Raw genomic sequence first — 23643 nt, forward strand, 5'->3', positions numbered from 1 at the left:
GCAGAGATATCAACTCAGTTATAAAAAGTTCCTAGGCTCTTCTTGATTGAGCATTTAAAAAATCTTTATAGTTTTCCATAAGTGGTGGAGCCAAGTACAGTTTTGTGCATTCTTCTGTTATATGGTCAATTGCCATCATGCCTGCTTGGCACCATGCCCAAGTGGTAGAAGTGGAGTCAAGTACGGCTTGGTGACAATTTTCTGCTCCTGGTCAATGCCATGATATTTGATTGAACCTAGCTAGGGTAGTGGAATCTCGTAATTGTTCCAACCAATGGTAAGTGCATATAATTGCACCATTGGTAGGTAAATCTCAACAGTTCTGTTTTTTGGCAACTTTGACTAGTTTATTTATCAATATCAGGTCAGGGCTCTCTTTTTTTCTCTAATAAACGCACATTAGCACCTTTTACAACTTATAGAACGACCTCGACCTAGCGACAACTCATGCTTGGCACCAATGGCTAAGAGGTATGTAATGCTTTTAGCCCTGCCCAAACCCCAGTATTGCAGCTCTTCACCAGCGAGCAGTTAAAGCTTTAGTTATACTCTGGGACACAACATCAAACACACACCGGTTGCAGTGATTTGACAAGGTCCAGGCACCAAGTATGGCAATGGATGGATGCAGTGGTCAGGGCTTTGTCAAGGGCAAATTTTCATCCATACCATAACTTCAGGTACACTTTTTTGTTTATTATACCACCAAGCTAGTCAATGACAATGTAGGGTCAGGTCCTACATAACATCGACACAGGCTGATAGGCTCACCACACGTGGGCTAACACACCCTAACTGCTGTCGTTTCTATGATCAAATGGATGAAACTATACAGCACTTGCTGGTTTCTCTAGGCAAGTGTGGTTTATTGTCCTCCAATTTTGGGACTGCAGCAGGTGGTTACCCAGCCAAGCTCAGCAGGTTTCTCCTCAGGGTGGTGCCAAGCTCTAAATCAGGGGGGCAAGCAATTCAGGAAAGGGCTCAATTTTTCCTTCCTTTTATCATCTTAGTTGCGTGGCAAACCTGGAAGCATCGTAATGATTGCATTTTTAATATAACGAAGCCAAATGTATGGCTGGCAGTCCGGAGCATTTCAGAGGAAGGCACCTTGTGGTGTGCAGTGTGCTGCAGGTGCTAAGGAGTTACATAAATTAACTATGATATATGCTGCCAAGCTTTTACAAATAGCTGCCAAGTGTGTTTTCCACAACAGTAATTATTGACTAGCTCCACTTACATTTAAATCCAAAAAAATAAAAGAAGGTCAAAGGTTGCTTTACCAGAGTTGAGATTCACTAGCAAGTTTCATTTATACATCTCTGGGGAGCACACTAATCATCTTTCACCTCCATGCAGATGGCGATGTTTCTTTGTTGCTGTCATTAGCTCTACTTGACACCTCGGAGGCCTGAAGCACCTCGGCAAAAAGGAGCCGTCCACTGAGCCTTTTGTCCCCGGACCGGACATGCAGATGAGTGGTGAGTAACCAACCTGATTGACTGGAGGATCATTGTGGGGGCAACCGCCAGGAGGCAATTAGATATTCGGATCATGGCATGAAAGACTTTGGAGGGACGAGGGCTATGCTGCAACGGATCTCCATGGATCAAGGTGTTGCCACTTGATTGAGTACGAGTCAGAATCCAAGCACACAAGATGATATGATAATGCTGTACTCAAAAGTTGTTATGAATGTGGGGGCTGACAGTGGACGAGTTTCCGTGTGGGTTTGGGCTAGTTTTCCGCGTGGAATTGGAATTGGGCAGTCAACGCCACGAGAATTGGAAATATTACATTTTTATTATCCTTTGCCGCAGGATTTGGTCCAGAAAGTGGAAGTGTTTGCTCGTGTTTCCGGAGAAGATCTCCACGCTTTGGAATGCCGGCAGACGTTGCGCGTTGCGTGGAGGCTCATACACAAGAGCAGAAATTTGCAGTGGTGGCTCATACCCAATTCAGGGCACCAGAGCTGTTCATTCAAGCCCAGTATCGTCACGGGCACGGTTTTTTTTTAATATACTGTATATGGAAAAAACATGGAAATATTTCGAAAACATCTAATTGTCTACATGTAATAATTCATCATAGTGCGTTGTGCTAGAGCTCGTGCTGTGATTAAAAAAAATGGTAAATTTCTTTTCTGATAGAGCTCCTGTGTTGTGGTAGCAAACCGAAAGCAAAACACTGGTGTTTTTGGGCTGTACCAGGAGCAGAGCCCATTGGCAGCAATGAGCTGGGGTCGTACTCGTACGTGCTGCTGCTCTCTTGTCTCCACGACAAGTCAACACCAACCCGGCAACCCGGTTACTGAAATCCAGAGGGAGCTGGGCTCTGATCTGGGATCCATCCAGCGTGATACCAACAAATCCAATTGCCTACCAAGCAGTGCCAACTTGCAGTTGCAGGCCAGGGGAGGTCATGTGATTCAGGTCAGTGCGTTCTCGCTATCAGCGTGCACCGAAAAATGGTCACCAGTTTTCTGAGTCATCTACCATTGTCCATTGGCATATAGGATGTGTCACTCTCTGCCTGCTTTGGAGGCTCGACACTTCAGTACAACAACATTGTTGGATTCTTGGTGAATGGTGAGGCTATACAGATTCTCTCTAGTACTTACCCACTTGCATTGCAAGCGAAGAAACTGAACCACAGCAGCAGTCATGGAGAGGGGCGGGGATCATAGTGCAGCTCTGATGGTCGCCTGATACCAAGAGCACGCCTCTGAATAATCCACTGTGCTAAGCACCTTTGATGCATGCCTGATCTGTTGCCAGTTTGCTCCATCGGCGGCACCAGCAACAACAGCTCAGAGATGACTAGGCCTGTGTACTGCAACAGGCAGCACCGCAGATCTTATCTCTTATTCACAGCAGTGACATACTGATCCCCCTCACAGCTGCAATCCTGCACAGAGCACATAAGCAGCAACATAAGAGCAAAACCTGACAGGCAGACAGGAGAGAGAGAAAAAGTTAATCCTGAATCAGGTCGCACTCATAAACTCATGCGGTGAAATGCAATGTGCAATAGTTATATCATCACAGTGGGAAAAATGATAGGGCGCAAAATCATTCCCCACCAAGAGATACTACATGGTAAAGTCGGAACAGAAAGCTGTAATGTTTGCACTGGTCGACCGTCCAAATACAAAAGTTTTGATGCTATTGCCCAGTTGTCACGCCAGATCTGTGCCTCTTCTCCCATGGTTGCATACCCAGAAATCCAAAATTCTGAAAGATGGCAAATATATTCAGATTTACATAGTTTCTGTAAAATAGGAACATAGATCTGGTCATCTGGGTCTATGTACACCATCAGGATGTAATAAGTTATACAGCAAAAGCTTAAGTACAATTAGGCAAAATAAATAAAGCAAGCAAGATGGGGGGTCGGGTTGGTCCATCTGTTGCAATCAGACCACCAGTGGAATAAAGGACGACCGACATTGCAAGTGTTCCCAGCCACTCAAAGCTAAATTCACGTTTACCTTCTCTCACCTCAAAGCACAACCAGATCTTGGAGAAAAATGGCCCCTAAACTAGTCTTTGTTCTTCCAGTTGTGCTCCTCGGCTTAGCGTTCCAGGTGATTCTCCGGCCACCGCCCCAAAAACTCTGCGGTTCCCCAGGTGGCCCTCCTCTGATGTCTCCCAGGATCAAACTCAGGGACGGAAGGTACCTTGCATACAGAGAAGATGGAGTACAGAAAGACAAGGCCAGGTACAAGATCATCACAGTGCATGCGTTTGATAGCACCAAGGACTTCCCCTTACCTGTTTCTAAGGTAAATCAAACAGCACAACATGACTAGAAGTGAGATACCTTTTCCCCAGTACATATTTTGTTTACTGGTTTCTTGAACTGTCAATCAGGAGCTTGTGGAAGAATTGGGAATTTACCTCCTTGCTTATGATAGAGCTGGATATGGGGAAAGTGACCCGAATCCCAAGCGGGATGTCAAGAGCGAGGCACTGGATATCGAGGAGCTTGCTGACCAGCTGGGGCTTGGGCAGAAGTTCTATGTCTTAGGGGCCTCAATGGGAGGATACTCAGTTTGGGGATGCCTCCAGTATATACCACACAGGCAAACATAAACTTCAACCACACGCATTGTTAATGAAATATGCAACTCTTCAGATATGTAAAAAGCTCCATATGCCGTGTGTGCAGGCTTGCAGGAGCTGCGATGGTTGTGCCAATTATCAACTACTGGTGGCCTTCTTTCCCAGCTGAATTATCCAGGCAGGCCTTCAAGAGACTGGTTGTGCCAGAGCAGAGAACTCTTTGGATTGCACATAACATACCATCCTTGCTTTACCTGTGGATGACCCAGAGGTGGTTCCCTTCTTCTGCAGCAGCCATGCACCACCCTGAAATATTTAGCAAGCATGATATGGAGGTTCTTCAGAAGATGATGGCAATGCCAAAAACCATTGAGGTAAATCACAGCATCAGTTATAAATGTAAAAGAAAGATAGCAGAACATGAAGTGCTACTTGACAGAGTCAGAGCAGGTCAAATTAATAAGAATTAGAATATACAAGGATTAGCTTCCTAAGCATTCATGCCATAGAGACAATAATATACTAACATATTTACATGAAAATTACAGCAAGAAAGAGCATAAAAAGACATGTATTCAAAGCTGACCTGAAGCAATGTTATTATATAGAAAAAACTGTCCCTTTTTAAGATTTCTTGACATAACACTGATTTGCTACTGCATTTTTCAGAATAAATCAAGGCAGCAAGGCATTTATGAATCAATCCACCGTGATTTACTTGTCGCTTTTGGAAGTTGGGAGTTTGATCCAATGAACATTACCAATCCATTTCCTCAAAATGAGGGTTCTGTACACATCTGGCAAGGATACGAAGATAGGTTGGTGCTTGTTGAGCTGCAGAGGTACATTTCCAACAAGCTTCCATGGATCAAGTATCATGAAGTCCCAGAAGGTGGACACATGTTCATACTGGTAGATGGATGGACCAACCGAATTCTCAAGGCACTCTTGTTAGGAGAAGAGTCCCTAGATGTGTGACAGTAGGTCCATTTTCAAAATGTTGAAGAACTGCCGGCTGCCAGCTGTCATTTTGCTTATAATTTTGTTCCACAAGTTGTACACTTGTATTCCTACAACACCAAGACTAGTGTAATTCATAATCTGATAGACTTTCCAGCATATCAAGTCATTACAATACTCGTCCCATACACATACTACCTTTGGTCCAAAATTGATGTCATCCCAGAAAGCGAAAGCACGTAGTCAAACATTCAAATTGGAGAGGGGAGTGTTTTGAGTCCTTTCTTTCTTGAACGCTAGAGTACTAGACAAATCCTACAAGTGCGCAGGCACTAACAGTCTATATAGAAACATTAAAAGAAAGTACACATCAGTTTACTACCAATAAAAGTTCGTCAGATAAGCACCCTGGAAATGGAAACCATACATAAAAACAAACAGCATACACTTGAATCCAGTTCTTGAAATGAAATAGCATGGTGCCTCACACCAGGTAGCAGCAGTGCTTCGGCTCAATCAGACTTGCAATGACCAGAATTGATCTACAGCAGCTGTTCATTCAGAAGGAAAGAACCATGTTGGATTCATCAGGCTGCCATCTGGTGCCCGAAGGTTGTCGTCTGCTATTTCCACAGCAAATGGCGCCAATGTACCATCCCTCATGTTGTACACAAATTTATCAAAAGGAGACGCATTTCTAGAGTGGTTGAGGCCACCATCAATGAAGTAGATAAGATCATCTTCGACTCCGTCATACAGACATGCACGGAATGATTTGCTGCTGCAGGGGCTGATGAAGATGCAGTCGCCATCCAAGCTGTCGATCTCAGTGAATCTGAAAGGGTTTGTGCTCAAGTCCACCTCAAATACCCCAATCTTACAAATATTGTGCCAGCCTTCAGGTCCCAAGTATATCACAATCCAGCAATAGTTTCCCATGCCACTCAACTATGTTCCACCTCTGTCCATAGCTATCCTTGACCTCAGGCAGTTGAGTCACACAGCGCTCGACACCAGAAACCATCAGGCCACTGTCATCTTCTGAGATGTCAAAGACAAAGAGGTTCGTGGTGACCTTGCTAAACATGTAGACCTTTCCCTGGTACAAGGCAATGTCATTGAACTTATTGATGCAGACACCTTGGCACACGCACCACGAGCGTCATCCCAGGCCGCCAGAGGGCAAGGCCAGCTGTGCTCCTGTGCACGGAGACGGCAGCCACAATGCACTTGCAATCACGGTCAGATGAGGAGGACAAGACTACCTTGCAGAACGACATCACATGCTGGGCGCCATTGACCGTGCATTGCACTGCACCAGAGCCGTTGGCGATGGGGAGAGATTTACTGTAGGCATCGAGGGAGTGGGTGGTTATGGAAGGCAGTGGGAGGCGGACGACGTCCTGGCAGAAAGCGTTCATCAGGAAGCACCGGCCGTCACCAAAGTGGCGACCTTTGTTGAGCTGCACGCCGACGAGCCACCCATCAAAGGAGCCCGCGCAGCGGACGCCAGCCGCCATCTCCCACGAGGGCAGGGGGATGCGTCGCACGCCCGTCATAGCCCCGTCGGCGCAGAAGGCGGAGAAGGATAAGTCGGAGAGCACGAGAAGCGGGAGCGGTGGCGGCGGCCGCCGCCCGTGGACGCGCGCCGCGGCGCGCCACGCCCAGGCACACGGAGCGCAGCCCGGCGCGGTCGTCGACGCGGGGGAGGCGACCGACCACGAGCCCCAGGATGTCCGCCGGGAGGTCCGCCCACAACAGGAGCTCCGGCTCGCGCCCTGCGTTGGGCCTTGGCGGCTCAGGAGCCGGAGGGCATTCCGTCGAACGCCTTGCCTGCACCCAAGCCACCGACGGCAGTGGTGTGCCATGTCAGCGCCCGTGTGGGGCACGGCCGGGTAGAGGTGGGCCTCGCCTCCGTCTTCGGGCAACTGTACTCGCGCCTCGATCCATGGCCGCCTTGGATCCTCGCCCCCGACCCCCCCGTGGAGATGAGGCCCTTGCGCCGGGCGCTGGTTGCCTCGGCTCCTTCGCACAACAGCACAAGCCTTGGCTTCAAGGCTGCTACACTGGCATTGGCTAGCGCTTCAACTCGTGGTCAAAAAGGTTGCAGTGTGTGTTTTTTTTCAGAAAAAAAGTTGCCTTTTTTCAAAAAAAAAAAAGAGAGAGCTGCGTATCACTATATTAGAAAAAACAACATACGCACCTACGGACGCAAGATATGTCCCATTGATCAAGATACTCTGCAATGGCCCTGATAGGTAATGCTCCTCTAATATCAGAGAGCCTTCTCATGTTACTGAGAGCCTCTCATAAGCTGTTCTCTTGTTCACAGTTCTTTTAGATACAAGTGCAAACACATGAGGCACAAGGGTAGATATATTCTGACCATGCAGTAATCTGTCTGACCAAGAAAAAAGTGTACGTTTTACAACCTCCAGCTTCTGAGACAATGGCATGGAGAAGAAAGCTCTGATCAAACTCTGAACCTGAATAGGCAAGGTTGCCCAGGGGCGATCTGGCTCAGTTTTGCGCAGCCAAAGCCATCTCATATGGAGAGCCCATCCCAAGTTCTGTAAATTGAAGATACCAAGTCCACCAAGCTCCAAAGGAAAAGTCAGTTTCAGCCAAGCCAACAAGCAGTGACCACCTTGCGCATCCTTTCTTCCTCTCCATAGGAAACCTCTCCTAACTTTATCAATGGCCATGAGAACCCAAGGTGGAATATCAATGGCCATGAGCAGATAAATCAACATGAAATGGAAGCGAGCACAAATTGAACTAACATTTAACTTCCAGCCATTGTCAAAAGGTCGGCTTTCCATCCAGGAAGTTTATCTGCTATCTTATCAATGATTGGCCGAATCTGAGCCCTTGTTAGCTTGCACAAGGAAAGAGGCAGGCCGAGATATTTGCATGGAAAGTCCATGAACTGACAAAGGAGTCCTTGTATAGCTTTCACTTCACTTTCTGTGCATTGGATCGGTAGCACACTACTCTTGTGAACATTACTCTTTAGACCAGCTGAACCAAACCCAAAGTTATTAAACATCACTAGTTGAAGGATGATATTGGGTCCAAAGTTAATTCAACATCACCACATGTTTGGAGTCCTTGTTTCCTAGTTTGTGGCATTTAGCTCTAAACTCTTGTTCTTGTCTTGTAACAGCTGGTAACCCAAAGGATGATATTTTGCTTTCAGTCAGGGTCAATGCTCTGATCTAAAAAACATTCTTTTTTTGCCCTAAAACGAGTCAAATTTTTATGATTATACCAACATAAAATATGCAGTTTTATCAGATGAAAACATCAAGGAAGATCAATGTCATTATTAAATCTACTACTTTTATAGCATATGCTTAAGAAAGAAATGGTCGATATTGTGCAATGTAGGACATATTAGTGACCTAAATGACAAGTGGATCAGACCATTGGTAGTACTATAACTTGGTTGCTCACAAGTCTTAGAAACAACAAACACAGGAAGAAAATAAATTATAATAATATGCAGTCATTGTCTAGATAAGATCAAGAAAGGCTTCAGTACATGAGCATTCTCTCAGTATTTTCTTAAAATTTATGGTCTGCGGAATTGATAAGACCAATAGAAAAATTAATAAGGTTGCATGTGCCTCATTTCTACAGTTAGTCTATCAATAAAAAAAATTCAAATATCAACAACCACCATAAAAGAAAATAAAGCTCACAACTGATCAAATCAAATGAGTGAAACTGCATTAGACAATAGCATGCCTAACTATGTTAGGCATTAGCACCAATGTACCATTGAAGCTTTCATATGAGTACAAGCATATCATGTGATGCATTAGCTCATCCATGGTTCTGATATTATGCATGTTGTCAAAACTCACTTGCATACAGGCCATACACTTTCCACTTCTACTTATTTGGTAAATCACTAACCAAGACCAAGTACCATTTAATACATATATTCAGCTACAGGTTTCCACCTCAGATCCAACCTCTTGCGAACTCTGGAGCTCTGAAGTTTTAACACAAGTGAAACAACAAATGCTGATGTGGGCCGAAAAATAAAAGAACCTTTTTGACCAAACAAAATTGTTCATGTCAATAACGGTTGGGACAGAGCTGAATTTTTGAAATGAATAATCTTCTCATTAAATGATTCAATGAATGAGAATACAGTTACAACTTACATATCTGACAGGTCAATATACTATGACTTATGCCTATGGCAAAATTGATGGTGATACAAGAATTATTCGTTACAAAAAATTCTCGGTATGTTCTTACCAAGAGAAATCCTATATATAATTGAACAAAGCTCAGTCGCAAAGGCCCACGGCCATTTACTATTTCAGCTAGTTGGGTAAGGAATTGAAGGCCAACAGGTTTCCAGTATACCTTATCAAAAGGAAATAACAAAGGGGACAGAATTGTATCAAGAGAGGTTTTTAGAAACGGAGCAGATGCCTACCACCCAGTTTTCACTAGAAAACGTATCTCCGTAGCTATGATGCCAAGGAAAGAATTCTGACAAGGTTTAAGCAGCAAGGAGAAGACCTGTTTGTGATCAACTATTCATTTGGGAAGCACCCAGCTGATTAACTAAGAGAACATGGTCCCAAATTCTTGCTTTTCTTCTTTTGGATGGAATTGCCCCCAAACTCCATCTATCATCTCTGAGCAGCAAGAGGAAGGCCTGTTTGTGCTTAACTATTTGTTTAGAAAGCACCCAGCAGCTTAACTCAGAGAATGTTGTTTCAAACTCTCTTTTTCTTTCCATTTTGAAAAGAATGGCCCACGAACTCCATCTATCACCTCTTGCCTGAAAACAAAAACGGAAATTGGTTAGAGACATGAGCAAAGCTAGGTAACAAGCCACTGATGAAGAGAAATATGCATATAGGAGAAAGCTCTTACAGGGAGATATCAGCGAAGCAAGGACAAAAGGACAAGCTTTCAGAGATCGATCAATCTATTCACCCAAAACGATGTTCTCCAAGTACTCAATTGCATGGTGCATGCGACCTTCATCAAATCCCTTGAACAAGGCCTTATGTGTTAAATAATCTGGATGAATACCGTTCTGATGCATTTCAAAATAGAATCTCATCGCATCTTCCCAGTTGCCCTCTCTACAGTTCCCATCTATCAACAAAGTATATGTGTATTTGTTTGGCACCAATCCCCTTTCTAGCATCTCATGAAAATGACAATAAGCCAGTTGAGTTCTGCCCGTCCTGCATAATGCATGTATGAGGACATTATATGTTATTTCATTAGGTTCAACTCGTTCCCTCCAGCATCTTCGAAACCAACCATACGCTGAATAAAGGTTTCCTCTTCTACAATATGCATGAATAAAAACAGTGTAGGTCACAGCTGAGGGTGCCAAACCATCTGAGATCATGTCCTTAAAATTTTTTCTTGCTTCTCTTAGGAGTCCCCTTTCACAGTGCGCATGAATCAAGCAGGTGTATGTGATACAGTCAGGCTGTAAACCATTACTGACCATCTTCATCTGCAGCTCTTTGGCATCTTTCAGGTTACCAGTTTTGCACAGTCCATCGATAAGAATATTGTATGTCACTGTATCAGGAAGATATGCCTTCCAACATCATCACCTCTCTCAACTGGAAAGCTTTGGAAATAGCCCCTAGGGTCAGCTCCGCACAAATCCTTGTATTATAGGCAAAGCAATTCGGCTGCAAACCTTTGCTCAGCATCTCATCAAAGAATTCTCTTGCCATAGCAAGGCTACGCGCATTATGCGAACCCTTCATGAGAATTGTATATGTACAAACATCAGGCAAACAACCCTGCTCTACCATTTCCTCTTTCAATCTCCTGGCTTCCTCTAAATCACCTAATCTACAATAACCATCTATAAGAATGTTATATGTCAAAACTGTTGGTGCTAACCCTGCACGCCTCAAATCGCCAAACAACAAAAGAACCTCTTTCAAATTACCCGCCTTAGAATACCCATTTAGCAAAGAATTGTAGGTGATCACATCTGGTAGCAAGCCCATCGCCCTCATTTCCACAAACTTCGCCTGTGCAGCCTCTATCTGCCCACTTTGAAGCAGCCCATGGATCATTGCATTGTACGTCACTACTGTAGGCATAATGCCCTCATTCTCCATCTCCAGCTGCAAATCATCAACCTTTTTGACAAAGCCCCTTGCAAGCAACCCAGTGATAAGTGGGTTATAAGTGAAGGATGAAGCCTTCTTGGACAGCCGCATTCGCTCAACCAGCTCCACTGCCTCCTCAAGGTCACCTTTCCTAGCCAACCCAGTAATCACCACATTGTACGTGACATCGTTTGGCAAGCAACCACTCCCCCGGGTCTCCATCTCCTTCAGTAGAATGTCAACCTTGTCCTTCCTTCCCTCCTTCAAGAAAGAATCCAGCAAAGTATTGTATGTGACAATACTCGGCTCAATCCCGAGCTGGAGCATCTCCACATGCACAGCACAAATGTCGTCCCACCTGGCCGCATCACGCAATACACGGAGCACACGGTTGCAGTCTTTAACGTCAGGGGCCACGCCGTGGCTTGCCATCTCGCGGAAGGCGGACAGGCACAGCGTCGAACAGATATCGGGCGTGGCGTCGCGGGCTTTGCATTCCTTCGAGTACTTGGTGGACAAGCGTAAGAGGAGGCTCAATAGTGACTGTGGGGCGGGAGAGAGGGGAGCGGATAGGAGAAGGGACACGAGGGGGAGGAGGAGGCCGAGGTGCAGGGCGCGGAGGGAGACAGGGTAGGCGGCCCGGATGTGGTTGGCTCGGGCGAGCGGGACGAGGACGGCGGCGAACGCGGAGGCGGAGCGGGGGAAGCCACACGGGGTGGCCTCCGCCCACCGGAACAGCTGGCGCGCGAGGCCGGGGAGTCCGCGGAGCGCGGAGTGGACGTCGCCCGTGGCGAGCACCTGGCGGAGAGGCTCCGGCGGTGGGGGCTCAGAGGCGAGGAGCGCGGCGAACGGGTTCTCCTCGTGCAGAGGCGGAGGCGGCGGAACCAGCGCCGGCAGAAAGGAGGAGGAGGAGAAGCGGATGCTGGAAACGGCTGCTACGGCGGCGGCGGCTACAGGAGCTTGTGATTTGTAGTGTGGGATGTTGAATAGCATGGATTACGATTCTGGTACCGCCCGGCGACGCCTCGCCATGAATGATGGCGCGGCGGCGGCCAGAAGGAATCTGTGGCAATGGCTGCGACGCATCCAATCCACTAGATTCCGGCGCCCGTACGGGGTCGAGGGCGCGCGCGCCCCAGGCTGCGGCCCCCGACCTGGAGTGGAGGGCGGGCGGAGGGGGGCCTTGAGTGAGATGCACAGGAAGCGGCGGCTGAGCCGGCGTTGGGCGATGATGCCTAGGCGGCAGTCTGGTGAGACAGAAAGGCGCCGCGGGTTGGAGAGGAAGAGGGATCGGAGGAAACCAAGGCCACGTCCACGTTTACCAGCGCAGCGCTGGCGCTGCCGCCGGAGGTGCACACACCATAGGGCGTAGGTAGGGAGTGCAGAGAGCTCTGCTGGGTGTGGGGAAGCGTGTCAGTGCCGAGCCTTATCCTCGTACGTGCAATGCGAGTAGATCGTGACTCGAACTCGGGACCTTCTGGTCACAGACGGTAAGACTCTACCGCTCGCACCAGGCTCGTCCTTCGCACCATCTGCACTGAGGGACGAAACTAAATACACAGATTAAAACTATTTTGCAAACGAATTTTTTAAACCTAATTCTATGATTTGACAATACAGTGCTACAGTAAATATGTGGTAATGATGGATTAATTAGGTTTAATAAATCCGTCTCGCGGATTACTAACGGATTCTGTAATTTATTTTTTTATTAGTATCTGAACAACTCATGCGACACCCTTATGTGACACTAGACTTTAAACTTTAGTCATGGATCCAAACCCCTGAATCTGACCAAAATCCGGCCAGGAGTATGAACGCTGCAAAATCAAATTCATCCGACCAGGAGTATGAACGCTACAAAATCAAATTCAAATGCGAGGTTTTGACATGAATCTTAGGGTTCGAGCCTGATGACATGCAAATACAAACATACAATGGTCCTGGATGTGAAGAAACCACAAAAGACTTCGAGTAAAAAATAGAGGTTTCAAATCCACGACGAACTCAATGCATTTTGCATTTTCAGTTACTATATACTCAAGTTGGACCCTTTCTATCGATATAACAGACCACATTTCTGACATGCCGCTCAACCCTGACCTGGGATATGCACAGATTGATATCTGAAGAACCCAAACTTCACGCTCATGTCAATTTTGCCATTAGTGCAAAAGGTTCAGTATAAATGCAGCTATTTCAATTGACGATAATAAGTAGTAAGCAGGACCAAGGTGGTCGGTGATTTTGTAATGCTCTTTTATTTATTTCATCAGAGAACACCACAAGTCCACAGCTGAGTTTTACATGCAGATGGATTGTGCCAGCTTACAGACAACATCAATCATTTGAGGACCTCCAATGTGATCCCTTATAACAGGAATCAAATGGGATAACGATGATTGAAACCTAAATTCTGTTGCTCCCAGCTGTATATGACTACAAAATGGTTTAGTGAGCCAAATTTCAATGCCACCTATGTACATATATATGGATGCTACAATAGAAACTCCATCTGCAACAGTACAAGGGGCTCATAGAGAAGGAACTCAAGCCAAAGTTTGAAGTTTCTGATTTTAATGTACTAAGAAGGTTCGACAACACAACAATCAATAACTGTCTTCATCTGTCTCAGGCCTTCGGAGGTAATAACGCAGACAATTGATCAGCGTCTATACAAAAGCAAAATAAAGAGTGCAAAGTGAACACAATGAAGACAAAAAAAATCACATTTAGTAGAAATGATTATGATGTCGCTGAAATGACCAAGGAAGTAGACCTGAGATAAGGAGCTGTTTAGTTTTGCACCTCTGTAACTTACATGGAACTTGTCCTTCGCAACCAGACCCTGTATAAAATGCCAAATATCATCTAACAGGCTTTAATGGTCTTAGCTTTAAAAGCAATGAAGTGAAATGTAGCATACTTCAGTATCAATCTCAGCTGATTCCACATCAATATTTGTGTCCGTGATGATCTTGACTATCTCAAGAAGTAGGCCAGGCCGATCAGCTGTCTCTATGTAAAGCATGCTGCGAATTTCAACAGAAATCAATGAGGAAGCAAGTGATGCAGCATTGTATGAACAAAAAAGAGATATACATCGAAGTCAGATTCTACTTATGTTGGAAGTGATTCTTGGGGAAGGACAAATATGCATTTCTAACATGTTGAGATGCATCAAAGTTCAAAGGAACAAAGGATAGGCACAAAAAATTGATTTGAAGCTGATTATTATGTCAAAAGCAAAATATAGGGCTAAAAAGAATCCTGAAACAGTTAATGATACATATTATGGAGCACACAATTACATAGGCTGAAGGAGGAAAAACAACTTTGATGGCCTCACGTAGTATTGTGTTGCCCATGCCTACATGTTCTCGGCCTATCTGTGATACTTAAAACTTTCTGCTGTAACCAGATCCAATTTACTAAGTATTTGGTTTGTGTGAGAAGTAATGCATAGCTCTTTCCAAAGTCTTTCTACAGGAACTGATACTACATAACGCAGACAGAATGGCTCAAACCTTAGAGGTTCTGGCATATGTCTTGCTGTACAGGTGTACACGAATAGCTAATTCATTCTGTAGTACAAAATATTTGGGACATATATCACTTGGTGTTAGTACTTATTTTCAAATGTATAGAACTTCTGCTAGGATAAAACAATACAGATGGGCATGCAAACAATAAGATTGACATATATAACAAGACACATCATGAAACATGCAAAATAACAGTTAATCTAGAAGTAGCCGTACGTGCTTGGATCATGCTAAATAAAGGAACTAGCAGAATTAAACCTTCTTTTTGGTCCATCATCTTCAACAACTATACGTGTTGCAATATCGACAACAACCTGCCAGTTCAAAGATCAAAGAATGCAAGTTCAGGCTTAATAATGTATCGAAGATCGAAGCACGAACCAATAGCATAACAGAGCAAATTTGAAGCCTTCCATTTCCTAAAATAGAGATAGTTCACAGATTGTAGTTGAAAAGATGTCTAAACCCAGATAACATGATCCAGCACAGCATCTGAAATTACAGAATGGGAATGCATTATACTTGCCTTCTTCTCAGGCGGCTTTATCCCAAAAAATTCACCCATCGCTAACTTCTCACTTGATTCCTATACAAGGATGGCATGACTACTATGTTAGTTACATTCAATGAAATAGTAAAAAAATAGGTACAGAAATAACGATGCAGAGTAACAACTAACACACAAGAATCTGAAACATACAGGATGATACTGGAGAAGGTTGTTGATGATGGTTAGCCGAATCCTTTCTAACATGTCAGGGTCCTCAACCTTGCGTCCACTAGATACATACAAAAGGGAGGGGAAAAAATTACTGTAAGAACCAATCCAAATAAAAATTCTGTAGTGCTAAAGTAGCGCTGTAGCATTTAAATGGAATCTTGGTACAAAAGTCCTTAGGGTGCCACCTTTTTTTCATCTAAGATTGAACAAGGGATTTCAAGAAGGAATGTCAATATTCTGAATGATTGATATGTGACAAAGCATATGTGCGAGGATTATATGATTACTATCAAATATCTCAAGAAAACACTAGGCTAGATGAAAAATAGTGGAACAGTATAAGAAATCTATGTGTGTACAGGTACAGAGTATAGTCGAGAAACCTTATCACATGAAAGCTGAACAAAGGTAGCATAAATGTGCCGACGCTATGCACTTAGGCACTAAAAGTGAATGTAAATGCATATGTGCAGGAATAGTGAATGCTCTCTTTTGTTTTCCACGTAGACACACATAACTAGATGCTGCACACGAAAATAAAACAGGAAGGGGCAAGCACCCACGATCGCATGATGTGGAACTTCGTCTGTGTGACAGCTGAGTCAGTTGTCACACTTCCTTTTGTGACATCAAGGCCAAGGTCCTTGAGTGCTTTCATCTGCAAACAGTGAATACCAGGCAAAATAATTGGCAGATACAACAAAAATGTAAACATCACAATTTTTTGAGCAACACCAATGTAAAGACAAAGCATCAGTGTGAATGTAAAATCTATACCGTGTCAAGTAGTGCCCCCAAACGATCTCCAAAACTTAGCTGCACAATGGTTGCATCACGGTCTGAATCTTGATCTATCTGGACAACTGGGACTGGGACTGCCTCATCAGATGTCTGGGATGAGAATTTTCCCAAGAATACACATTAAAAGCAATCATCAGCAAATTGAATAAATACAAAAATAGCGTCTACCACTGATTAATAGCAGCATGTGCAAGAATAAAGCACGAGGGGAAAATGGAGTTCTTAAAGCAGTGAAGCCAACATTTATTAAAAGAGTATACCAGAACATTTAGACGGTGCAACACTAATGACAGCCAAATAGAGAAGTAAGCAGATCTTATAATCAAGACTACAAGGGCATGCTACATTGACATGAACTGTGGATGCAAAAGGAGAAGAAAAAAAAGGAAACCAGTCATGTGAAAACAAACCGTTGAAGAAGCTCCCAATACATTAGCTGAGTTGATAGATTGGCAACAAATTCTGGTAATAAGATTTGAAAAACATAAAGATGATTAGTACGTGCAGTGTATAGAACAGGGAAGTAAGAGTATTATGCAAGACAGATCTATTTACTACTATCATTTACATATAACTTAGGAATTGACGAGACGATAGAGTTGATGGTTGAACAGATACAGGACGTGCAGACAGAACTTCTCATACGAGTCCAACTACAGCCCAACTTATCATAGGCGCAGGGAAAACTTGCCATATCCCAATCTAACAGATCATCAACTGACAACTCGGCGAAACCGTCGAACGACGAACCAGGCTGAATTACCCGGGCTAAACTATCTCCAGTCGGGACGAAAAATCCCCTATAACAAGATAGAACTAAAACCGGCACCTACGATTCTACGAAACCATTGCTACTCTGTTACGAGCAACGCAAGTGGATAATCTCTCGAAGCTGCGCAGCACGGAGAGTCGGAGACTCGATCCCTCGCGGCTGCCTGCGAGCGAACAACATCCGACCATGGCGAGCAGAGCACGGCGGCACGGGAACGGGCCCCGGGCCCTGCGAGGATCAGATCGCTCACCTCCGGGCGGGCCGGGTCAGAGGGCGTGCGGCGCGGAAGCGCAGGTGCCCCCGCGACGGGGTAGGGGTGGCGGGTGCGGGGGCGACGGGCAGGAGGCGGTGGTGGGAGGCGGCGAGCGCCATGGGTGGGTGGGTCCGTGGGTGGGCTAAATCTGGAGCGGGGCGGAGTCGAGAGGCGTGCGTGCGGCGTGTCACTCTGCCCACCGTGATCGTCTCCGCGCTCGGCTCACTGGAGTGGCGTTGGCGCCGGCCGGGGACGGAAGGGGAGAAATTTTTTTTATTTTTAATATTTTTTTAAACTAATTTTAAATCTGTTTAATTTTTTTTTCCAAAACTAACACTTTTGACCGCGCCTATTTCTTTGGCGCGGCGAAACGTCTGCACCGCGCCATGTATGGTGGCGCGGCGAGAGGGATGACGTGGTAACGATCGGGGCGCTGACCGGTGACGTGGCAGGGTCTGTCGCGCCACCGATCTTGACGCGACAGTGACGCGCCATGGAGAATGGCGCGACGAGGCAAAGCTAGGCATGGTCGAGGCATAGGCCTGCCTGCGTGGCCTCGACATGACATCTAGGCTTGCTCATTGTAGCGGTGACTGTGGACATCTAGGCATGGCCACTGTGGCTGCCGGCTTTACAGTGGGATGTATAGGGTCATTCTTTCATTTCTACTGTGGGCATTTTGCCATTTAAGTGCTTTCGTCCCTCCCGTTAACTATGGGCATTACAACGACTCCCGGTAGATGCTACTAGATCTGACTAGAGGTAAAGGATCTGATTCAGTTGTGTTTCGTCCCTCCTGTTAACTGAATTTTTTTCATGTACTTACAGTGTCTTCTAGCTATATTTATATTATTTTATTACTATATTTACAATGATTTTTTCAGTGTAATTTATTGAACACGGTGGTGTAATTTGGAGATAATACAAATATATGCCAAATTTTTCAGAAATACTTTCAAATTATTTTTATGAATTGCAGATACCAGAGAAATATATTTCAAATTATTCACAAATTATTCATAAATTTCAAAACATTTTCCCAAATTGTGGTGGGACCCACCTCCCCAACCTTATCCCTTTCCTTTCGTCGCCTGCGCACTTCCCTTTCCTTCCCTTCCCTTCCGTCGAATGCACACGCAAACAGAGTCTAGAGAATAAGAAGCAACGGTGATCTGCCCTAGGGGCGGCCCTCCTCGTTGGCCTCCTCATAGCCGGTCGTCGGCTGCTGCCATGGCCGGAGCCGCGAGCTCTGAGGCTGGCCGCACCAGCTGCCTCGCCGGCCCTCGCTTACTGTGCGTGCCTCGCCTGTTCGTCGGCCGCGTAAGATCAGATGTCCCAAAAATCAGTTGATTGGAGAAGCCAAATCAACTGGTTGAGGTTTAACAATTCTGCAGCTAAAATGTTTCAGAAAAATGGTCCATCAAACTTATGCTCTTGCACGGGTTAAAATTTTAAAAGATATAAGTATTAGTTACTGCAATGATGTATCATAGAAAATGTCTAATACTTATATCTTCTAAAATTCTAACCCGTGCGAGAGCACGGGTTAATGGACTAGTTTTCTATGAATTGAAACATTTTAGCTGTAGTCAGATCTAGTAGCATCTACCGGGAGTCGCTGTAGATGTACTCCGTACTAGCTGGTCGACGAGACCCTCGCGTCTAGCCTTTCGCGGGGACCGAGGGTGCCGCTCGCTCGGTAGTCCGATGGACGTCGGAAGGCAGGCCTATGCTTCGGCCTAGATGCCTACAGTCACCGCTACAATGAGCGAGCCTAGATGCCACTTAGCTCCAGCTAGCTCATCAATAAGTTCATTAACTATTGGCATGGGGTGCTTATTCTTTACTATTTGAGCATTCAAATGCTTATAGTCCACAAAAAATCTCCACGTCCCACCTTTCTTTTTTTACAAGCAGAACAGGTGAAGCATAAAGGCTTTGACTTTTGATAATTCCATTCTTCACCATTTCTGCAATTTGCTTTTCAATCTCATCTTTTTGAGCTGGGGAATATTTGTATGGCCTAATGTTGACTGGTGGGGCTTTAGACAATAACTAGATGTGACGATCAAAGGGTCACCGGGGAGATATTGAGGTGGGTTCCTGAAATAGATCAGCATAATCATCAAGTAATGACTGAATTTGTTGAGGTAACATTGCAGCCTGCCCTTCATTCAGAGCATGAATTTCCATAGCTGCCGAAGACTGATGTGCCTGATCACTTTCCCATTTAAATTGTACATAATGCTGGACAGCTTCCCCACTGAATAATCCCTGCAAGGCAACAAAAGTTATAGCAGGGCATTGTGAAATCTGCTGCTTGACCCCATGAAGCTCAATTTTCCTTCCTTGATAGGTGAACCTCATGATCTTGTTAGACCAGTGGACCCACATTGGACTATACTCTTCCAACCAATCCTCACCTACTATCATATCAAAGCACTTGAGTGGCAAAATGCCTACAGTAGAAATGAAAGAACGACCCTATATATCCCACTGTAAAGCCGGCAACCACAGTGGCCATGCCTAGATGCCCACAGTCACCACTACAATGAGCATGCCGAGGCCGCGCGGGCAGGCCTATGCTCTGGCCATGCCTAGCTTTGCCTGGCCGCGCGCATTCTTCATGGCGCGTCACTGTCGCTCCAAGATTGGTGGCGCGGCAGACCCTGCCACGTCACCGGTCAGCGTCTCGGTCGTCACCACGTCATCCCCTCGCCGCACCACCATGCAAGACGCGGCATAGGTGTTTTGCCGCGCCAGAAAAATAGGCGCGACCAAAAGTGTTAGTTTATTTAAAATTAGTTAAAAAAATGTTAAAAAACGAAGGGGAAAGGGGTTGGGGTTGGGTGGGCTGTCTCGTCGCCGAGCCTATGGGTCGGAGGAGTAGTTTCCTTTCGTCAAAGTGGTGAAGTGGGCCAACGTGACGTGCAGATAATTTACGCGCCACTTGGACAGTTGGACGGCAAGATTGGACCCGGACCGCTAGACGGTTTTATTTGTATTCGCAGACGTCTTATTTTTTGTTTGCTGCTTGCTGCGCTGGACGTCAGCGTCACCGGGAAGAGGGGGCCTTTCCTACTTTGGTTTTGCCTCCATCTCGAATAGAAAAATAAAATAGATTTTTTTGCGAAGGAAAAATAGATTACTCATTATTAGTTCGTCTATTTTTTTTTCATTTAGAAAAAAGTCTATATAATCCAACTTAGGGCCCGTTTGGCAGGGCTTCACTTCACTAGTGAAGCCATTTTTTTTTTGCTTCAGCTCCACGAACAGTTCCACCGGTGGAGCTGAAGCGGTTTTGGTAAACCATTTGGTAAAATGGCTTCCCTGTGAGAGCATGTTTTTAGGGGCCTAGAGGAGGAGCCGGGAGAAGCCACTTTTTTTTTTTTGGCTCCATCCCACCCCAAATCACTATGAGAGTATGTTTTTAGGGGCTTCACAAGTAAAGCTATTTTACTTTACCCCGTTTAATAGAAAACGGCTCCAAACGGCTCCTAAAGCTGGTGGAGAAGCCATACCAAACGAGACCTTGGTACCACTGCTGGATGCGCTCTTCTAGCCCGTATGAGTGTGAACCGTGAATCCAAATCGCATAAAGCTAGAGAGACACATAAACGCAGCGTGAGAAGTATAAAAGTACGGATAGAAGAATCCATTCTATCTTTAAGACATGTCTATGCCTTGCAGTGGCGTCATTTGGTCGAACATGTCGTGGAAATTTTTCTCTCTTTAATGATAAGCAAATCTGATAGGAGAAAAATTGATCTTACAAATTTTGCTCAATGGTTAGTCAAACTATATGCACGTTTAGATATAAAACTTGTACAAGTAGATTTTATATTTAAAGTGTCTCAGAGCCGATGTTGTTTTTTTAGCAACTAACTATATGTTAGAGGAAAAATTAAATATATTTTGTATAGACAAATGAGGGAGTACGATGAAAATAAAAAGGCTTTGGTTTCAACCTCCCTATCAAGAGGGCAATAATAAGCCGCAACTGTTACAAAGTTGTGACCCAAGCCATCATATCCAATAATATCATACCATGTGCACCACACAGTACCTCATACGAGTGCGGATAAGAGCCGGTTTTTAATCTATTGACATGTCCTAAGCATAAATGACTGCATGAGATAAAAATGAGAAATTATATCTCTACTATAAGAGATCAATCAAAACTATACTAGGTCTAAAAAAAAAGTCCACCGCTGAGAGACTACGACCATTATGCACCAACGAAATTGTACCTAGGATTATCGTATCATTAAAATTTATGACTCATAATCCTTTCTCACAGGCTTGAACTTGATCCGATGGCCAACGTTATTTGGATCTCTCCCACCCAGGCTTCAAACGCACGCCTCACACATCCCGCAGTCTACAGTAAAATAGAAACCAATGGAAATCAATCAAGACAAATATAGAAGTCAGTCAAGGCAAATAGAAAGGAGTGATCCATGACTCCGATCAAGGCAATTTTCAGCGCATCCCGCAGTCTACGGTAAAATAGAAACCAATGGAAGTCAATCAAGACAAATATGAAAGTCAGTCAAGGCAAATAGGAAGTAGGGATCCGTGACTCCGATCAAGGTAATTTCCAGAATTATTATTATAATGGAAAAAACCATGCCGAGCCCGACCCCATTTGACGCGCCCCTTCCAAAACTCTCCGTGCCGTTCTGATATTGTGTCAATAAGGAATGGCGACAGACCTGCCAACATACTCATTCGCGTGTTTCCGTCAAGAACACGTGGGACCTGGTTTGGTGACCCTACGCATTAGTAGGAGCAGTGGAGCGTCTACAGCGTGGCTAAATCTGAAAAGGTCTACCCCTTTCTTCTCATAAAATACCAACGGCGGACAAGGAAACAAAACGGGTCACTTACAGTCCGGGCCCACAGAGAGGAGATCGATGAAGAGGTTTAGCACATTTGGTCTTGCCTATTTTTTAAAAAAAATAGAAGAAATGTTTGGTTTCATCCTCCAAAGAGAGAAGTTAGACCACTGTGTTACAAAAGTAACACTACACACCCCGACCGAGTTTACAAAATAAACGAACCGACCTGACACATGATTATGAAAATAAAAGGTTATTATGAAATAGAACACGCAAGCTAGAGACAATTAGTTTTGTTCTAATTTTTAAATACATAGCTTTTGCTATGCACCTAAATATACATTATGTCTATATACATATTAAAAACTACTTCCTCCATTCCAAATTATAAGTTGGTTTGATTTTTTTTTTACATCTAATTTATTATGCATTTAGATATAATAATGTCTAGATACATAGCAAAATGAATGAACCAAAAAAGTCAAAGTGACTTATAATTTGGAATGGAGATAGTATGTATCTAGAAAAGCTGGAACGACTTACAATTTAAAACAGATGGGTACTTAAAACTTACTTGATAAATCAGTTGATTATGCCAAGAAGAAATGCTTTATTTTTCTTTTGTCCAATAATTTTAATTAGTTAGCTTTCTAATACCCGAAAATCATCTGAAGAAAGAAAAACAAGATGGGAGAGAGGAAGAAACCGAGGAACAACCAGATAAATATCCATCGCGGTTGCGCACATATATTTACGACTATATCTACTATTTAATTTTAAAAAAGATTCAATACAATTTTTTCTTTCATTTATAAAAAAGTGAATTATAGAGTTACTTTAAGAAGTTATATCTACTTTAAGAAGCTTGGTACGGCATTTTTGATTATTTGGGATGAAGTTTGCATGAAGTGGCCATGAAGATCTCCAAGACATGTTTAACGACTTAGGCAGATTATAAATTATATGGTTAATGCGAGAAATAACTTTATTATGTCTTGTTACGTGTAAGTATTTCTCGGATTGTATATATATGGTCATATACAATTGTGTGAAAGTTGAACTCTGGAAACAAAATTCGTTGTTTGGTTGTTTCTATGTACATCCCTAAAATAAAATTATAACGTTAGTACGGACACTATACTAGTATAGCTAACGCTACGGCTTTATTAATAGCTACTCTTGATCATCTTTCTGCTTCTTTTATATTAGTATAGTGTCCGTACCAACGTTACGATTTGTATTTAATGAATGTAACACGGATGATGATGAACTGCTGATACCTCGGTAGAGATGGCATTGGCCCCTTTTTTTCTATTACGGGGCCGGGGTCATAACTTGCAATAATAAATGGTTAAATGCATAACTCCTGACGGAGACCACAACAGAAACTAATACTTCATTTAAAAGCTTGACCGCTACCCTCCATTTCCATAAACGACGTTTGTATCTTGACCCTGATTTACCGAGTTCAAGCGTATATATTGCTCCTGACTTTATAACAAGTAGCATGAGCATAAAACAAAGGAGGGGCAAACATACAAAGAAATACTTCATCCCTTCCAAATTACAA

General features: G+C 44.2%; 2 protein-coding genes and 2 pseudogenes across 2 annotated transcripts; 1 reads left to right on the top strand and 3 right to left on the bottom strand.

Annotated features, from left to right (window-relative positions):
- Positions 1-3429: 3429 nt before the first annotated feature.
- Positions 3430-5211, top strand: LOC136504946 (uncharacterized). The gene is made up of 4 exons (XM_066499997.1): positions 3430-3781; positions 3870-4081; positions 4168-4435; positions 4731-5211. The coding sequence occupies exons 1-4, from the start codon at positions 3527-3529 to the stop codon at positions 5037-5039; spliced, it is 1044 nt and encodes a 347-aa protein (XP_066356094.1). The 5' UTR covers positions 3430-3526; the 3' UTR covers positions 5040-5211.
- A 105-nt stretch (positions 5212-5316) lies between these two features.
- LOC136504945 (uncharacterized) lies at positions 5317-7066 on the bottom strand (annotated as a pseudogene).
- A 2080-nt stretch (positions 7067-9146) lies between these two features.
- On the bottom strand, positions 9147-12500 carry LOC136505339 (pentatricopeptide repeat-containing protein At1g22960, mitochondrial-like; annotated as a pseudogene).
- Positions 12501-13362: 862 nt separating this feature from the next.
- On the bottom strand, positions 13363-17442 carry LOC136504553 (ACT domain-containing protein ACR12-like). Its single transcript, XM_066499487.1, has 10 exons — positions 17230-17442; positions 16618-16669; positions 16184-16297; positions 15970-16064; positions 15386-15464; positions 15212-15271; positions 14944-14999; positions 14067-14172; positions 13920-13988; positions 13363-13812 (listed from the first exon to the last, which is right to left on the bottom strand). Exons 1-10 carry the CDS (start codon positions 17349-17351, stop codon positions 13750-13752), a joined length of 816 nt encoding a protein of 271 aa, XP_066355584.1. The 5' UTR covers positions 17352-17442; the 3' UTR covers positions 13363-13749.
- Between the last annotated feature and the right edge of the window lie 6201 nt (positions 17443-23643).

Source organism: Miscanthus floridulus, chromosome 14 (assembly GCF_019320115.1).
Source record: "Miscanthus floridulus cultivar M001 chromosome 14, ASM1932011v1, whole genome shotgun sequence".
Classification (NCBI taxonomy): Eukaryota; Viridiplantae; Streptophyta; class Magnoliopsida; order Poales; family Poaceae; genus Miscanthus; species Miscanthus floridulus.